The sequence below is a fragment of the Mustela putorius genome, unplaced genomic scaffold, assembly GCF_011764305.1.
Source record: "Mustela putorius furo isolate JIRA1106 unplaced genomic scaffold, ASM1176430v1.1 tig00000596_pilon_pilon_pilon, whole genome shotgun sequence".
In the NCBI taxonomy this organism is placed as follows: domain Eukaryota; kingdom Metazoa; phylum Chordata; class Mammalia; order Carnivora; family Mustelidae; genus Mustela; species Mustela putorius.
The window spans coordinates 13251043-13264822 of record NW_025421428.1 but is presented as its reverse complement, the minus strand read 5'-3'; the positions used below and the strand labels follow the sequence as shown (position 1 = coordinate 13264822).

The following is a 13780-nucleotide window of genomic DNA, read 5'->3' as shown; positions in this document are numbered from 1 at the left end:
TTGTCTCTGAAGCTTGCCTGTGTCCAGATCATTCCAGCCTCAGGGCCCGGGCCCTGCCATGCTCTCTGCCCAGAACCTCCTCGCTGGGTCTTCACGCAGCTCAGGACCCAGGATTTGGAATCTCAGCCGGATGTGACTTCCTGAGGCTGTCCTAGAGCTGGTCGCAGCAGCAGCCTCCCATCATCTGGTGTGTTTTCTTCATAGTACCTAGGACTCCGCACTGGTTTTTGACCTGGGTGTTACTTATCTCTCTCACTAGAATGTGGGCTTCTGGAGGGGGGCAGGACCCTTGCCCTCTGGCTGGCCGTGTATCAGAGTAGTGACCCACATGTGCTCCACACTCGACAGATCACTGGGAAGTCCTTCTTTCTGTATTGGTTTCTTATTTACATGAAAATATCCGTAAATATTTAGAGGGCAGACCTGGATTGGAAAGCAATATGGCACATTCTTAACCCATTTTGTTTTTAATCTATATTTATTTATCCTGAAACAAGACACAGGGTTTCTGGGTCAGAGAACAGGCCCATTATTTATTCATGCCGTAATCTGAATGCTAGCTCCCCACAGCCCCAATCCTCACGGGGAGACGTGGCGAGAGCCGACATACCCTGTGTGTACAGGAATCCGTAGCAGAGGGGACAAGGCCTGAAATTATGACTCTCAGAGCTCATGGAAGGCAGCTGGCCCTAGGTTTACAACTCTGGGAATATAAACAAAGGTTTCGAGACAGGTCCCTAAATCTCTCCAGAGGGCTCCATCTGTAACTGTCAAGGCTTGTTTGAAGTCAGTCATCCCACATCCCAGGAGCCAGCAGTCTGTTCTCAGAACACCCTGACCATAGGGAAACGTGGAGATGTTTGTATTATTTTCCAACATACGTCTCCTGAACTGGAAAGTTCTGGCCACGTGCCTGGATGGTTCTGTGCGGTGCTGAGCCTGTGGTGACAGATCCTGTCGTCCTCTTCTGGCAGATGAGGACTCGGACCCTTGGTTGGAGAGGTTGAGTGACCAGCTGAGGGCATCTCTGGGTGTGGGGCGGGGCGGGGCTGAGACCCTCGATTTGTGTGCCCCTCAAGCCTGTGTTATCTCCTGTCCACCTCCTGGCTCTCCCGAGTCTGGGCAAGTTGCTTCTAACATGTTTGATCAGCTGCAGCGAAGCTTTCGAGAAGGGAAGTCTCCGTCTGTTGATTCTGCAGCTGCTCCGTGCTTAGTTGTGGGGAAAGGAAGTGACGAGTGATGTTGGGGGCTGGTCTCTTTCCTCATGGAACCCACTGTCTTTGGGAGAGGCAGACATCACACAAAGTCTTGGCTAGCCACGAGGGCGGCAAGCGAAGCAGAGATCCGGTACTAAGCCAGGCTGGGTGCGGTCCTCAGGAGCACATTCCACTGGGCCCCCGAAGGCTGAGTCCAAAGGCTTACCCCAGGCCAGGCATGGGGGAGGGGTGTCCTGGCGGGAGGGACTGGGGAGAAGCTGGAGGAGAGTCACCTGGGAGGGAGGCAGGAGTCAGAGACTGCAGGGACTGCTGGCCGTGGGAGGGGTGACTGCTCTCATTCTCCCAGCACTGGGGAGCCACAGCAGGTGCACGCAGGGGAAGAGACAGGAACAGCTGCATCAGCTTTCTGCTCGTGTTAGGTAGCCTGATGTTCTCATTAGAGTAAAAGCGTGTTTCTGCTCGTTCCTCGAGACTGGGGAAGAGCGCTGAAAGAAGGGAGATGGAACAAATCGAGGGAAATGCGGATTGCGCGGATTGCGCGGATTGCTCGGAATACGGCTCCGCGTCCTTCGGTGATGAGGGAGTGACGTGTGCATCAGGGCCGTGGAGGAAAGCAGCTGTTTCTGCAGCTCTCACCCCTGTGTTCGTGGCTGTGGGCCTGGGGGCATTTCAGAAAGTTTCAGGCGTGTGTGCCAGGGCCACTTGCCCAAGCCGGTAGGACGGGCACCTGGGCTCCCGGAGAAGCCGCCAAACACCCTCTCGGCAACTCTGGGAAACCAGCTTGTCGGGACCACATCCACAGCAAACACTGGTAATATTTACCAAGTATTTCTTGAAAAATGAGTGCAAAGTGCAGGAGATGCAGTGCAAATTGCTAAAACGCCGTACATCAGCAACATAGGACATTTAATGAGTCTGAAAGAGAGGTGTACATTTCAGAAAAATGTCAGTTGCGGTAATGTAAACAAGACGCGTCCCAGGGCCTCATCCTCCGCGAGCCTGTGCTGCGGCCTCTGGTTATAAGCAGAGCGGGAACTCTCGAGATGGGACTGTGGACACCGAGGAGGGGAGAACTGGAGGAAGGCGGGAAGCAAGGGTTGCTTGTTTGTTGCAAATTAGCGGAGAGCACCGGGCGCCGACACAGCCCCTTTCCAGGGAAGCTAAACCTTCTCCCCGGGGCCTGGTGTGCCGCAAAAGCTGGATCCTGGGGGACGGGGACTGTCCCCATGTCGCTGCAAGCCTGGGAACCGCCCTGGCTGCTGATGGGCATGGTGCCTTGTCAAGGCCGGGGAGGGGTCACGGTCACCCCAATGCTTTTCCCATCTCAGCCACATTCCTTCAATTGCTGGGGTCTAGGAGGGACCTGTGCTCCCACAGCCTCATCTGCCTAAACCCTAACCTTCACCTTTTCAATCCAGAGTCAAGGGCATTAGGAAACCCAGGAGGCACAGATTGCCGCTGCTCCCTCGGACTCCTGTGGGGTCGGGAGCGGTGCCCGGGATGACAGAGTGACCGCTTGCCCCCTGTCTCCGCAGTCCCCGACAGCATCATCATGAAGGTGCTGAGCCATCGCCTGAGCCAACAGGACAGCGTTCAGAAGGGGTGGGTGCTGCACGGCTTCCCCAAGGACATGGACCAGGCATACATGCTGAACAGCCTGGGCTTCCAGCCCAACAGGTAAGCTGTCCCCCTCCAAGGGGGCCACAGCCCCGTCCACACCGCCTCCCGGAAGGTCCCTGTGCTGGGCACCCTGACAAGGTTCATCCGAGCTTGCGGCTTACCAGAAGCCCACACGTGCAAGGTCTCTTAGGTGCCGCCACCTCCCCCCACCCACCGCATTTGCCCTGTGAACTGGGAGTCAAGCTTCAGTTCGGATCCCCAGCTCTCACCTGGCTGGCCGAGAGCTCCCTCGCTCGTGAGCGGCAGTCCGGACAGTCTTGCCTTCCTCAGGGGATAGTGGCGCCAGGCAATCCACAGGTGTTCCTTCTATTACGTCCACACTTTCCTTTTGTACATGGAAACCTTTGGTGCATCCGACAGTCATTTTCATGTGGGTCTGCAGAATGAGCTGGACACTCTCCCAATGGCCGGCCATGTGCTCCAGACCTGGTGTCCAAGGCTGTTGGATGTTCTGCTCTTCTTCTGCTCACCTGAACTCGAGAGGACACCATCCTTGGGTCTGTTACGGAGGTACAGGAAGGGGATCCAGAGGAAGACAAGCAAGAGCTATCTAGCCAGGCTCGCTCTGGGCCGGGAGTCGCCGATCACTTGGGTTTGGCAGAGCTTGAGGGGGCGGCTGGGGGCGTGCCCTGCTGGGGCACAGCCTGGGGGAGTGGAGCTGGAATTGGGGTGCCCTGTGCGCTTGGCCCTGGGGAGCATATTTGACTTTTCTCTGGTTGGTCCTAACCTGATGTTGCTGGTTATTAGGTGGCTCCTGGCTATTTGGGGTCAATTGTTGCAGAAACTGTGATTTCATTTAGGAGAGTTTGAAGTTTCCAGGGAGTTGGGATTTCCTTGTTTAGTTCAACTCTCATTATTAGTTTTTTATTTTAGTGCAGAGTATGAGGAACTTGTTGAAGTCCAACCTCTAATTTAAAAAAAAATATTGAACTTTATTCTGTGGATGATTTTCAATAGGTATTCATAAAGATGTATATTTTATTTTATTTTAATTTTTGGAGAGTGAGAGCACGCGCGCCGGTGGGAGGGAGAGAGAGAGGATCTGGAGCAGACCCCGCACTGAGCGGGGAGCCCGACGCAGGGCTTGATCTCACGACCCTGCGATCATGACCTGAGTGGAACTCAGGAGTCCCTCGCTTAATCGACTGCGCCACTGAGGCGCCCCTATGCTGTGTTTTTATTCTTGTTCTCTTACTACTTGCAGTTTTTGCTTTATATGTTTTGGTGCCGGATTATACAGTTCCTACGTGTTCATTGGGAAAAGCCGTCTTGATAGGAGTGACTTGACAGACGGTTACTCGCCCACGTTCACTGAGCCTCCCCTCCTCAGTAACAACACTTCACACTGGTACCCACGAGGTGGGTTCTCTGTTCTGGTCTGTCAAAGCCATATGGGAATGGCGGGGGTCCTGGACACAGACGTGCCAGCACACCGCTGTGTGGTGCTTCCAGAAGACCTGCCCTCAGTGGGCCAGCTGTGCTGGTAGGAGCTCCTCCTGGTTACTTTGCCTTTTTCCTTATTGTCTTTCCTGAAGTCAGTAATCCCTGAAGATGCCCTTCCCCTCTCTCCCACCAAGGGGGCTTATTCCCACATCCCCCAATTTTCTTTACTTTGGTTTACTACCTCGTTTTTGTCAAGCTTATCCATCAGTAGCTTCCTGAGAAAGGTTGCCTGGGAGGTAAATTTTCGGAGACTTGGCACGTCTGAACATACTACCTTTACACTTGCTGGGTAGTTTGGTTGGTGAGGAATTAAATATTTTTTAAGATTATTTATTTGAGAGAGCGAGCGAGCAAGCACAACAGGGTGAGGGGCAGAAGGAGAAGCCCACTTGGCAGGGAGCCCATCGTGAGGCTCGATCCGGGAACATGACCCAACCGGAAGGTAGACACTTAACCAACGGAGCCAGCCAGGCGCCCTGTTGAGGAATTAACCAAAATCACTCTCCCTCCACAATTTTGAATTGCCAGGAAGAAACCTGATGCCAGTCTGATTCCTGACGTCATCTGTGACCTTTTTCCCTCTCTCTGGAAGTTGGTAGGATCTTCCTTTTGTTCTCAGAGTTCTAAAATTTCACTCTAAAATTTCACTCGTTTCTTTGGTTTGGGTCTAATTTGCCCCATTGTACCTGAGGTTAATCTGGGAACCTGTGTCCTTCCATCCGGGGACATTCTCTTCAATTATTTTGTTGATGGATTTCTTTCTTTTTTTTTCTTTTATTCCTCTCCCCTCCCCTGTTCTCTGGAACCTATTGTTTGTGTATTAGATCTCTTGGACTGGCCCTCTACATTTTTAAAAAGTATCTTTCCTCTCTTTTAGTGTCTGTCTTTGGTTTTTCTTCTGCTCATGTGCGTGGTTGGTTGATTTTGTTTTGCTCTACTTTCTCCGGCTCCTCAACCTTTTCTTCCAGCCCTTCTGTTGCATCTCTAACGGCAGCGATGGTGTTTATTTTTATAATATTCAAGAGCTCTTTTTCTGTTCTGTAAATGTTCCTTTTAAAGGTTCTTGATCTTGGGTGCCTGAGTGGCTCAGTTGGTTAAGCAACTGCCCTTGGCTCAGGTCATGATCCTGGTGTCCCGGGATCGAGTCCCGCATCGGGCTCCCAGCTCCGTGGGGAGTCTGCGTCTCCCTCTGACCTTCTCTCCTCTCTCTCTCTCAAATAAATAAAATAAAATAGATATTAAAAAAAATAAAAGTTTAAAACAAATTTCTTGATCTTGTCTCATGGATTATTCTAGCTCTTGAGAACATCCGTGACAGGCTTGGTTCATGGTCTCCTGCATGGTCTGCTCCTGTTGAGGTTTTGTGTGTCTTGGTTTCATTCTTTCTTCATAGATTCTTTTGTTTGTTGGATTGTTTTTCAAGCATTGGGTTACCCTTGGTGGTTTGCTGCTGTGTAAGACTAGGGGACTAAGACGCTAACGGACAGGTGCATGGGTGTCCGCAGACTTCATCTTCATGGAAGAGTGATCTCTCGGGGCCATCTGTGTGGAGCCCCCCATCAGATTCCTCTTTTTAGATTTAAAAAATTAAAAACACGGTGTCAAAATCTAGCAAAAACAATTGGTAATAGAAACAAAAAACGTTTCAGACTCAGAAGTCCCGTGAAGTCTTCTCTATCCCTCTTGCTGGTGCAGGGCCCTGGCCCTCCTCGGGTCAGCTGCCCCACAGGTGGGTAGAGGTGTTGCATGCCCCATGCCATCTGCATATTTTTTACCTGTTTTCCCTAATTCTGGTACAGATGCGGGCTCTCAGCTGTGCTTGGCACTCCAGCCTGAACAGCCTGATTAAACCCCCTCTAGAGATAAAGCTTCCATTTCTGCCCACGTGGAGAAGGGGCATTGGCTCCGCTGGGTGGAGAGAGCAGGGGACCTGGGTCTTGATGCCTTCCCAGATGAGTCTCATCCAGTTGGCCTTATCTTAGCTGCCGGCGCCAGCATGGTCCGAGCGCCTGGGCCTCTGAAAGGTTTGCTGGTGACCTTTGAGTTTGTTCTCAGCGTTCCCTGCTGCCAACTTGGGCTTTGGCCTTTGCGGGGAGGGTCCTCTGGAGCTGGTTGTCCTGGGTCACCTGCTCTCTGCCCCAGATGTTCCATGGTTGTGTCCCCTTCCTCCGTTCTCTCTGTCCTGTCAGGTAGGCTTCCTCTCCTGTCATTTCGGGGTGGGGCTTCGGGAGGAACCAGGGGTGAGAGGTTTCCATCCGTCTTTTGGACCTGGAGCTCAGCAGTGGTCACACTCATTTGTCTCACGTTTACTTCCAACTACTTCGCTTCCCTTGATTCTTGTCATCATGTGAACAGAATGATGATTAAGATTTTTTTTATCCAACCTGCTGTTTTATTCCTTGAATAGTTGAAATCATCCCACTTATTTTTACCTTTATCACTTTATTTTATGCTTTGTTATGGTTTCCTTTGTTTCCCATCTTTTCTTAAAAGTTTATTTATTTATTTTTTAGTAATCTCTGTGCCCGACATGGGGCTTGAGCTCACGACCCTGGGATCAAGAGTCGTGCGCTCCTTGGACTGAGCCGGCCAGGCGCCCCGTCTTGTCTTTCTGGTTTGTGTTTCCTTTGACTTCTCTTACTGCGATTCTTCTCCTCTGCCCTTCCCAGCGATCTGGGCAGGAGGTGCTCTGGTTCTGGTCCTGTTGGTCTCCGGCACGGTTTGCTTGTTTCACATCCAAGGTTGAACTGTATTTCTCAATTTGCCCATTTTCTTTTTTTTAAAGATTTTATTTATTTATTTGTTAGAGAGAGAGAGCGCGCACAAGCACAGTCAGACAGAGTGGTAGGCAGAGGCAGAGGGAGAAGCAGGCTCCCCTCCAAGCAAGGAGCCTGACTCGGGACTCGATCCCAGGACCCTGGGATCATGAGCCGAGCCGAAGGCAGCCGCTTAACCAACTGAGCCACCCAGGCGCCCCAATTTGTCCATTTTCAAATGAAACAGAGTATCTTGACTGTCTCACGGAAGAGGAAAGGGAACGTGCTCCCCTGTGTGCTTTCTCTTCACCCCCTGCCCGTCCACTCTCCGCTGTAGGATGGGTACGTTCTCGGGGTGTTGAATCCCAGCCTATTTGACACCATTCTTATTTTTAAGATGACTAAGGGTTTCTTTCTAGAAATATAATAATTGTGTTGTTTTTAGCAATAATTACTACACTCGTGAGGTTTTATTTCTGTCTCTTCAACCGGATTCAGATTTCAACACCAGCTGTTTATAGAATTCAACCTCGCCATTTGCCAATTTTGATTCATCTTTCCTTTTTTTTTTTTTTAAGAATGGGGGGAGGGGCAGAGGGAGAGGGAGAATCTCAAGCAGACTCCGTGCTGAGCACAGAGCCTGATGCGGGGCTCGATCTCACGTCCCTGAAATCACCAGGGAGCAGAAATCCGGAGTCGGGCACTTAGCCAACTGAGCCACCAGGCACCCTGCCTCTTTGCTTCGAAAAGACTGTCTTTGATTCATTTCGGCCAGGCCACACACATGCTCGACTTCCTAACTCCTTGCATATTTGAGAGTGCTTTTCTGTTACCTTTATTTGTAAACAACGTCCCACAAAGTAAAGCACACTTTGATCACATTTCTTGCCATCAGCATCCCGTATCGTTTCCACACCATTCTCTGATGTCTCTGAGGCCGTAGCAATGGCCGGGGGCGGGAGATGCCTTCTGTCAGGGGCATGTCCGGCTTCCGTCTGGGTGCCCGTAAGGGCTCTCTCTCCCCTGAAGTTCATTTACGCTCAGCAGGTCCTAGTCTTTTCTCTTTTGATGGCTTTTCTCTGGAATGTTCCTGCAGGATCATAGTATTCTAGTACACATCTTACTATTTTCCTGGTTCACTTGCTTGGTTTTTTCTTCTCCAGGAAACCAATTTTGTGTATGTTGGATAGTTACCCTCTGTTTTCCATAATTGGGACTTTTTTCTTTCTTTCTTTTTTTTTTTTTTAAAGATTTTATTCATTGGGATGCCTGGGTGGTTCTGTAGATTAAGCCTTTAGCTCAGATCATGATCCCGGAGTCGCAGGATCGAGTCCCACGTTGGGCTCCCTGTTCAGTGGGAAGCCTGCTTCGCCCTCTGCCTGCTGCTCCCCCTGCTTGTGTGCTCCCTCTCTCTCTCTCTCTCTGACAAATAAATAAACAAAAGCTTTTTTATTAGGATTTTGTTTATTTATTTGAGAGCGTGAGAGCGCGTTGGTGCATAAGCGCGCAAGCTGGGGGAGGGGGAGAGGGAAAGAGAAAATCTCAAGCAGATTCTACGTCCAGTGCCGATCCAGACTCAGGGCTTGACCCTACAATCCTGAGATCATGACCCGAACCAAAACCAGGAGTCAGACACTCAACCGACGGAGCCCCCCAAGTGCCCCTAAGATTTTTTTCTAATAGCTTTTATCTCTTGTTCTTTTCCTATCCTGCATCATAACTTCAACTAATTTCTATTGCATTACTCTCCCATTACCCCAGCTTTTTATTTCTGTAATGTTTTTACGTTTCCCTTTATTTTACCCCCTTACCCTGTTAGCGCTCATTCATTTTCCCTTTAATTTCTTTCATCATTGAGCCTGTTCTCCCTAAATGATGTTGAGTGTATTGATAGGTTTTTATTGAAAGCATGCCTATGTTTCCTGGAGTAATTTTTCTTCCAAAGGGTATTCATTGCCTTTTTCTTTCTATCCCCCCCCCCCTTTTTCACTTCTATGACCCTTTTTCGGCAGCGTCTATCTGTGGGTCCCAAGATGGTTGTATTTTACAAACCATTTGTCTTTGAATAATGGGCCTGTCTTTTGCCTAAGAATAGCATGAGTTGGTGTATTAGTTTTGTTTCTATGGCTGCTGTAATAAATCCCTACAAACCTGGTGGCTTCAACAACACAGATTTATTGTCAACCAGTGCTGTAGGACGAAAATCAATAGTCTGCAGGGCTGTATTCCTTCTGGAGGCTCTGAGGAGAAGCCGTTTCCTCGCCCTCTCCAGCGTCCAGAGGCTGCCCACCGCCCTTGGGCCGTGGATGCCGTATCTCCAAAGCCAGCACCGTTGCACAGGCTGACCCCTTTCTGTAGTCATATCTCCCTCTGGCCAGAGCTGGGGATACTTCTCAGGTTTTAAGGACCAATGTGATTCAATTGGGCACCCCTCAGGATCTGGGGTAATTTAACCATTTCATCGGGGTCTTTACCTGAATCTCATCTGCAGAGTCCCTTTTGCCAGAGAAAGTGACATGGTCCCAGATTCTGGGCTGGCCATCTGGGTGGGGCTGCTTTCTCCGAGAGCTGAGGCTGGAGAGCGTCCTGCTGGCGCGCTGAGATGTCTGCCTCGTTGTGGAGCACACGGCCCCAGCTTTCTGTCTTACTGCCTATGTTGCCAGCAAATTTCCAGGGACCGCAGGGCCGGAAGGCTGTTTCCAGCCTCCATTTTCTGGCACCTGTCAGCGGGCTAGCTTCTGTGTAAGCCCATCATCTACCTGAAGATGAAAGACTCTGGGAAAATGCGGAACAGTCACTGAAAGGAATCCTGGGGCGGGTCACTGACTGTTGGAGGAGAGAATCCAGGACTCGGTTTCTTTGAGCCCTGAGGGAGAAAACGACAGTTTTATTTACTGACCCTCCAGACGGTGCCAGGACCGCAACAGGCTGGGGAGGGCGCGGTGTGAATGCATGGGGAAGAATATTCAAGAACCTCTTTGATTTAGGGCAGGCTTGCAAGTAAATATTTCTCCACTCACCATGGAATAAAATCAGTTTCTAAAGACTTAGTAAACAATGCCAATTTAATTTATTTGACCCCGGGGCAGAGGACAAGCAGGGAAAAAAAGATGTTTACAACCTAGAGTCGATCTTGCACACGTTTTAATCACCTTTCCGTATTTCCCTCTCATCCGGACGGCGTGTTCTCTCCTCCTCAATCCCGACTATCCCATCCCCCAACCTTAGCTTTCAATTAACATTTTTTATGATTAATTCAGAAGGTAATTTTAGCCATAAACCTTCAAGTCCAGATACAGGCTAAGAAAGCAAGAAATATTCTAAAATGAGCCCACCTGGCACCGGGATGAATATCGAGACTGTAATTCTGGTTCAGCCGTAATGCCAATTATAAAGCGCTCTAGCTGTGGTGTTGCTGTTTTTGACACCAGGAGGAAATCTTGACAGAATTATAGCCTAGAAATCAATCTGGGAATACGATACAGAAATCTATAATTCAGATTTGAAAACAATCTACAAAGCCTCTTTTTTTTTTTTTTAGGAGGGTTCGATGAAATTAGATTAAAATAAATTTACATATATATCAATTTTATTATTAAAATATATTCATGCTAGTAAATAGAGTTATTGGAGAAGGAGAAGCTGCTCTGGGTTGGGCACAGAAATAGACCTCGCCGGCTTATCAGAAAACAAAGTTATTGTCTCCTTGTCAAATATAAATCTCTTCTCAGAGCTAATAAATAGATAGTGTTCAGATGCAATGTTTTGTTTGACTCCTACCTCATAAACCCGCGGCACATAATACTAAATTCTATCCCGCCGAGCGGTATCAATCTCTGCATTCCAACCTCACAGCGTGAGGGAAGCCGACCAAGTAATTGATGTGTTGCAAAGAAGGAGAAAAAGTTATTTGAGAACCAATAAAATGGGCTATAAAGTTTGTTAAAACGTAATAATAGTAAAAAAAAGGGGGGGGGTGCGCGGAGAAGAAGAAAAAGAAAGAAACAAAGAAAGAACTACCCCCGGCTGTAGCCAGAAACCTGCCCTCTGCCTAGTTGTAAAATAATTCATTTCATGCTGCAAGTTTGGAGCACGGCCGTTCCCTTTAAAATTAATGTTTACTATGGAGAGGGAGTATAGGATTGTGATTGATGTTGGGAAGTGTGCGGTGTATCAGACAGGCTGGGGGGTTCTGCACCCTCCTTCCCCTCAGTGCCACAGGGAGGGGCAGGGCAAGCTGTGGCCTTGACCGCCTCCACCCCTGCACGGGGTCCCCATCCTGTCCGTTCCGGCCAAGGGCACCACCTGCCAGAGGTCAGAGCTGCCGTCACATGTCTGGCAAATCCTTGGGGAAGAGGGCAAAGGGGGGCGGCTGTGGCTCAGCCTGTCTCTTTCTCTATCTCAGGGGACTAACTTTGGGGACTAGAAAGAGATCACCCCAGGGCCAGGTTTCAGATTATCTCCTTCGTGTCTGAGCTCATTTGTGCAAATTGGAAACTGCTCCGTGGGTTCCTTTGAGAGTGTGGTGCTTTGGGATTTTTAGTCACTGTTACGTTTTAAACTAGATGGTTATAGTGCCCTGTGTCCAGAGGAGCACAGAGGAGTTTTGGTTGTCCCTGGGAAGGCAGAGGCTCGGCTCCCCAACTTGCCTTTGATGCCCAGTTGGTGCTGGCTGTGTTGTTGGCTTTTGCTAGACACACAGCCCTTTCCTCCGGGGAGCAGGCTGGCAAACACCAGCGCCGTGCCGTAGGAGCTGCAAATCCCACACCCAAGTGCAGCTTCTGGAAGCTTGTCAGATTTCTGGGGGCCAGGCGCTTGAAGGCAGCCCTGGGGGCTCCGGTCAGGACAGCTCTGCTCGGTGGTCAGGCCGGCCCCGGGCTGCTGCTTGTGCTGCCAGGAATCCCCTTCTTTTCTCCTCTCGTGGGCCTCCTGCCCCTGGTCTTGAGTTGACATCCTGATCTTGACAAGAACGACGATGCTTTCTGAGTGCCAGTTACCTGCTTGCTTTATATGTCACTTCATTCGTTCAGTGGCCCCACAGAGTCTTAGTCAGTAAAAGGCACTTGGCTTGGAGAAGCAGGACCACATGGACGAGACCAGGCTTGAACCAGCTCTTTGCTCTGAGCTGTTACTTTGTATCCTTTCTGCAAGGCAGCTGGCATTTATCCCAGCTGCCTAGCTTGAAAACGCTAGATTACTCAGTCTTCCTACCTGCCAAATGGGTCAATAGACTATTCTTTCAGCCTTCCAGCCGTGCGGTCCTAGACAGTAAATGGACGCGTCTGTGTGATTTGTAACTGGAAAGGGCTGTTTGGGTACAGGAAGCCAGTGTGAGTTGGCTTGGTCTATGGTCCCCAACAGCTTCTCTGGGCTTGGAGGGGTGCGGCAAACTCTCATTCAAAACGTAGGGCCTATTTCCCCTTCCATTTTCACACACCCACACGCACCCCGAATGGGTATGTTGTAGATTCGTCTACACGGTCAGAGGCGTGAAAACATGTACGGTAGACATTCATGTGATTTTGAATTCCTGCTCCATAAAAAGAAACCAAAATGGCAAATACACTCGGAAGGGCTGATCTTCTGGGAGTAGTTGCTGTGTCTACTCATTCTGGGTCGGTACATATAACTGACTGATACCTAAAAATGTTTTTCCTCCAATAACAATCCATTTGCTTTTCTTCCCCATGGAAGACCTTTTAAAGACTCAGGGTGGGCTGAACTCGGGGAAGGTGAGTCCTCAGTCAGCCGGTGGCACATGGGAAAGGAGAACCACCCAGAAATAGACCCAGACACAGTCTCCCTTTTGTTCAGAAGACCCTGGTGGGCCAGGCAAGGTGGAAAATCACAGCCGGGGCCTTTAATGGTTTTGATACATTGTTCCGCCGAATGCTGGTTTGCTTTCTCGGTTTTGAGGACGTTAAATTTTAGAGAATGAAATAAGATGGAATCAGATGGCACCGTGAAGGCAAAACCGGAACAGGCATGGTGTTTCTCGGCCAGAGCTCTCTTAATTTGATTGCAAAGCTTGTTCTTTTGAGTTCCGTGTGACACTCTGTGCTCGGGGACAGCACGAGGAAACCCTCGGATAATGGCTTTGCCTTTCCTAGGGTGTTCGGAAGTGAGTAGGATGCTGCGATCTCTTGGGGGGGGGGCAGCAGTAGGACCCGAAAACAATTAAAATGCGAGATAGAGGGAATTTCTTGCCTTCCTCCGCGCGCTCTCTCTTATTATCACTCGGTCCTCGCAGGAAGCTCTCATATTCGTGCAGCTGATCCTTACGTGGATTAGGGATAATAAACAGCCCATTAATGGAGGCCTGAACCAGGAAATGGAGTTGGAATCAGTGGCACCATTCAGCGGCTGACTGAGGTTAATAACTCCATTACTCCAGCTCTGTGCCGAGCCGCCCGACGAGCTGCGTGTTAGCCTTATCTTACTCCTCATTAATTGAGCTAATAGAACCTGAGTGACCCTGCCTTGCCGCCGCAGTCGGAGAGTTTACCAGACATGGGCTGGAATACATATCATTCCCCGTGTGCTCTGCGGGCACCTTTGTTTTTGGAAGAGAGAGCTCTCTTAAAGGCCGGCTGGCCACCAGACCTGTCCTAGCGGCAGAAGCGCTGCCAGGCTGTCCGCACCGGGGTCCCGGTCCCGCTGACTTCATTCCATGGGGCGCGGCGC

At 49.9% G+C, this 13780-nt stretch overlaps 1 protein-coding gene across 2 annotated transcripts in view; it reads left to right on the top strand.

The window, feature by feature from the left end:
* AK8 (adenylate kinase 8) overlaps positions 1–13780 on the top strand; it is a 115200-nt gene that overhangs the window by 63665 nt on the left and 37755 nt on the right. For both annotated transcript variants that reach the window (XM_004757060.3, XM_013058598.2), the window contains exon 11: positions 2753–2894. In XM_004757060.3, the coding sequence (XP_004757117.2) occupies positions 2753–2894 (142 nt within the window). The remainder of the gene's footprint in view (positions 1–2752; positions 2895–13780) is intronic.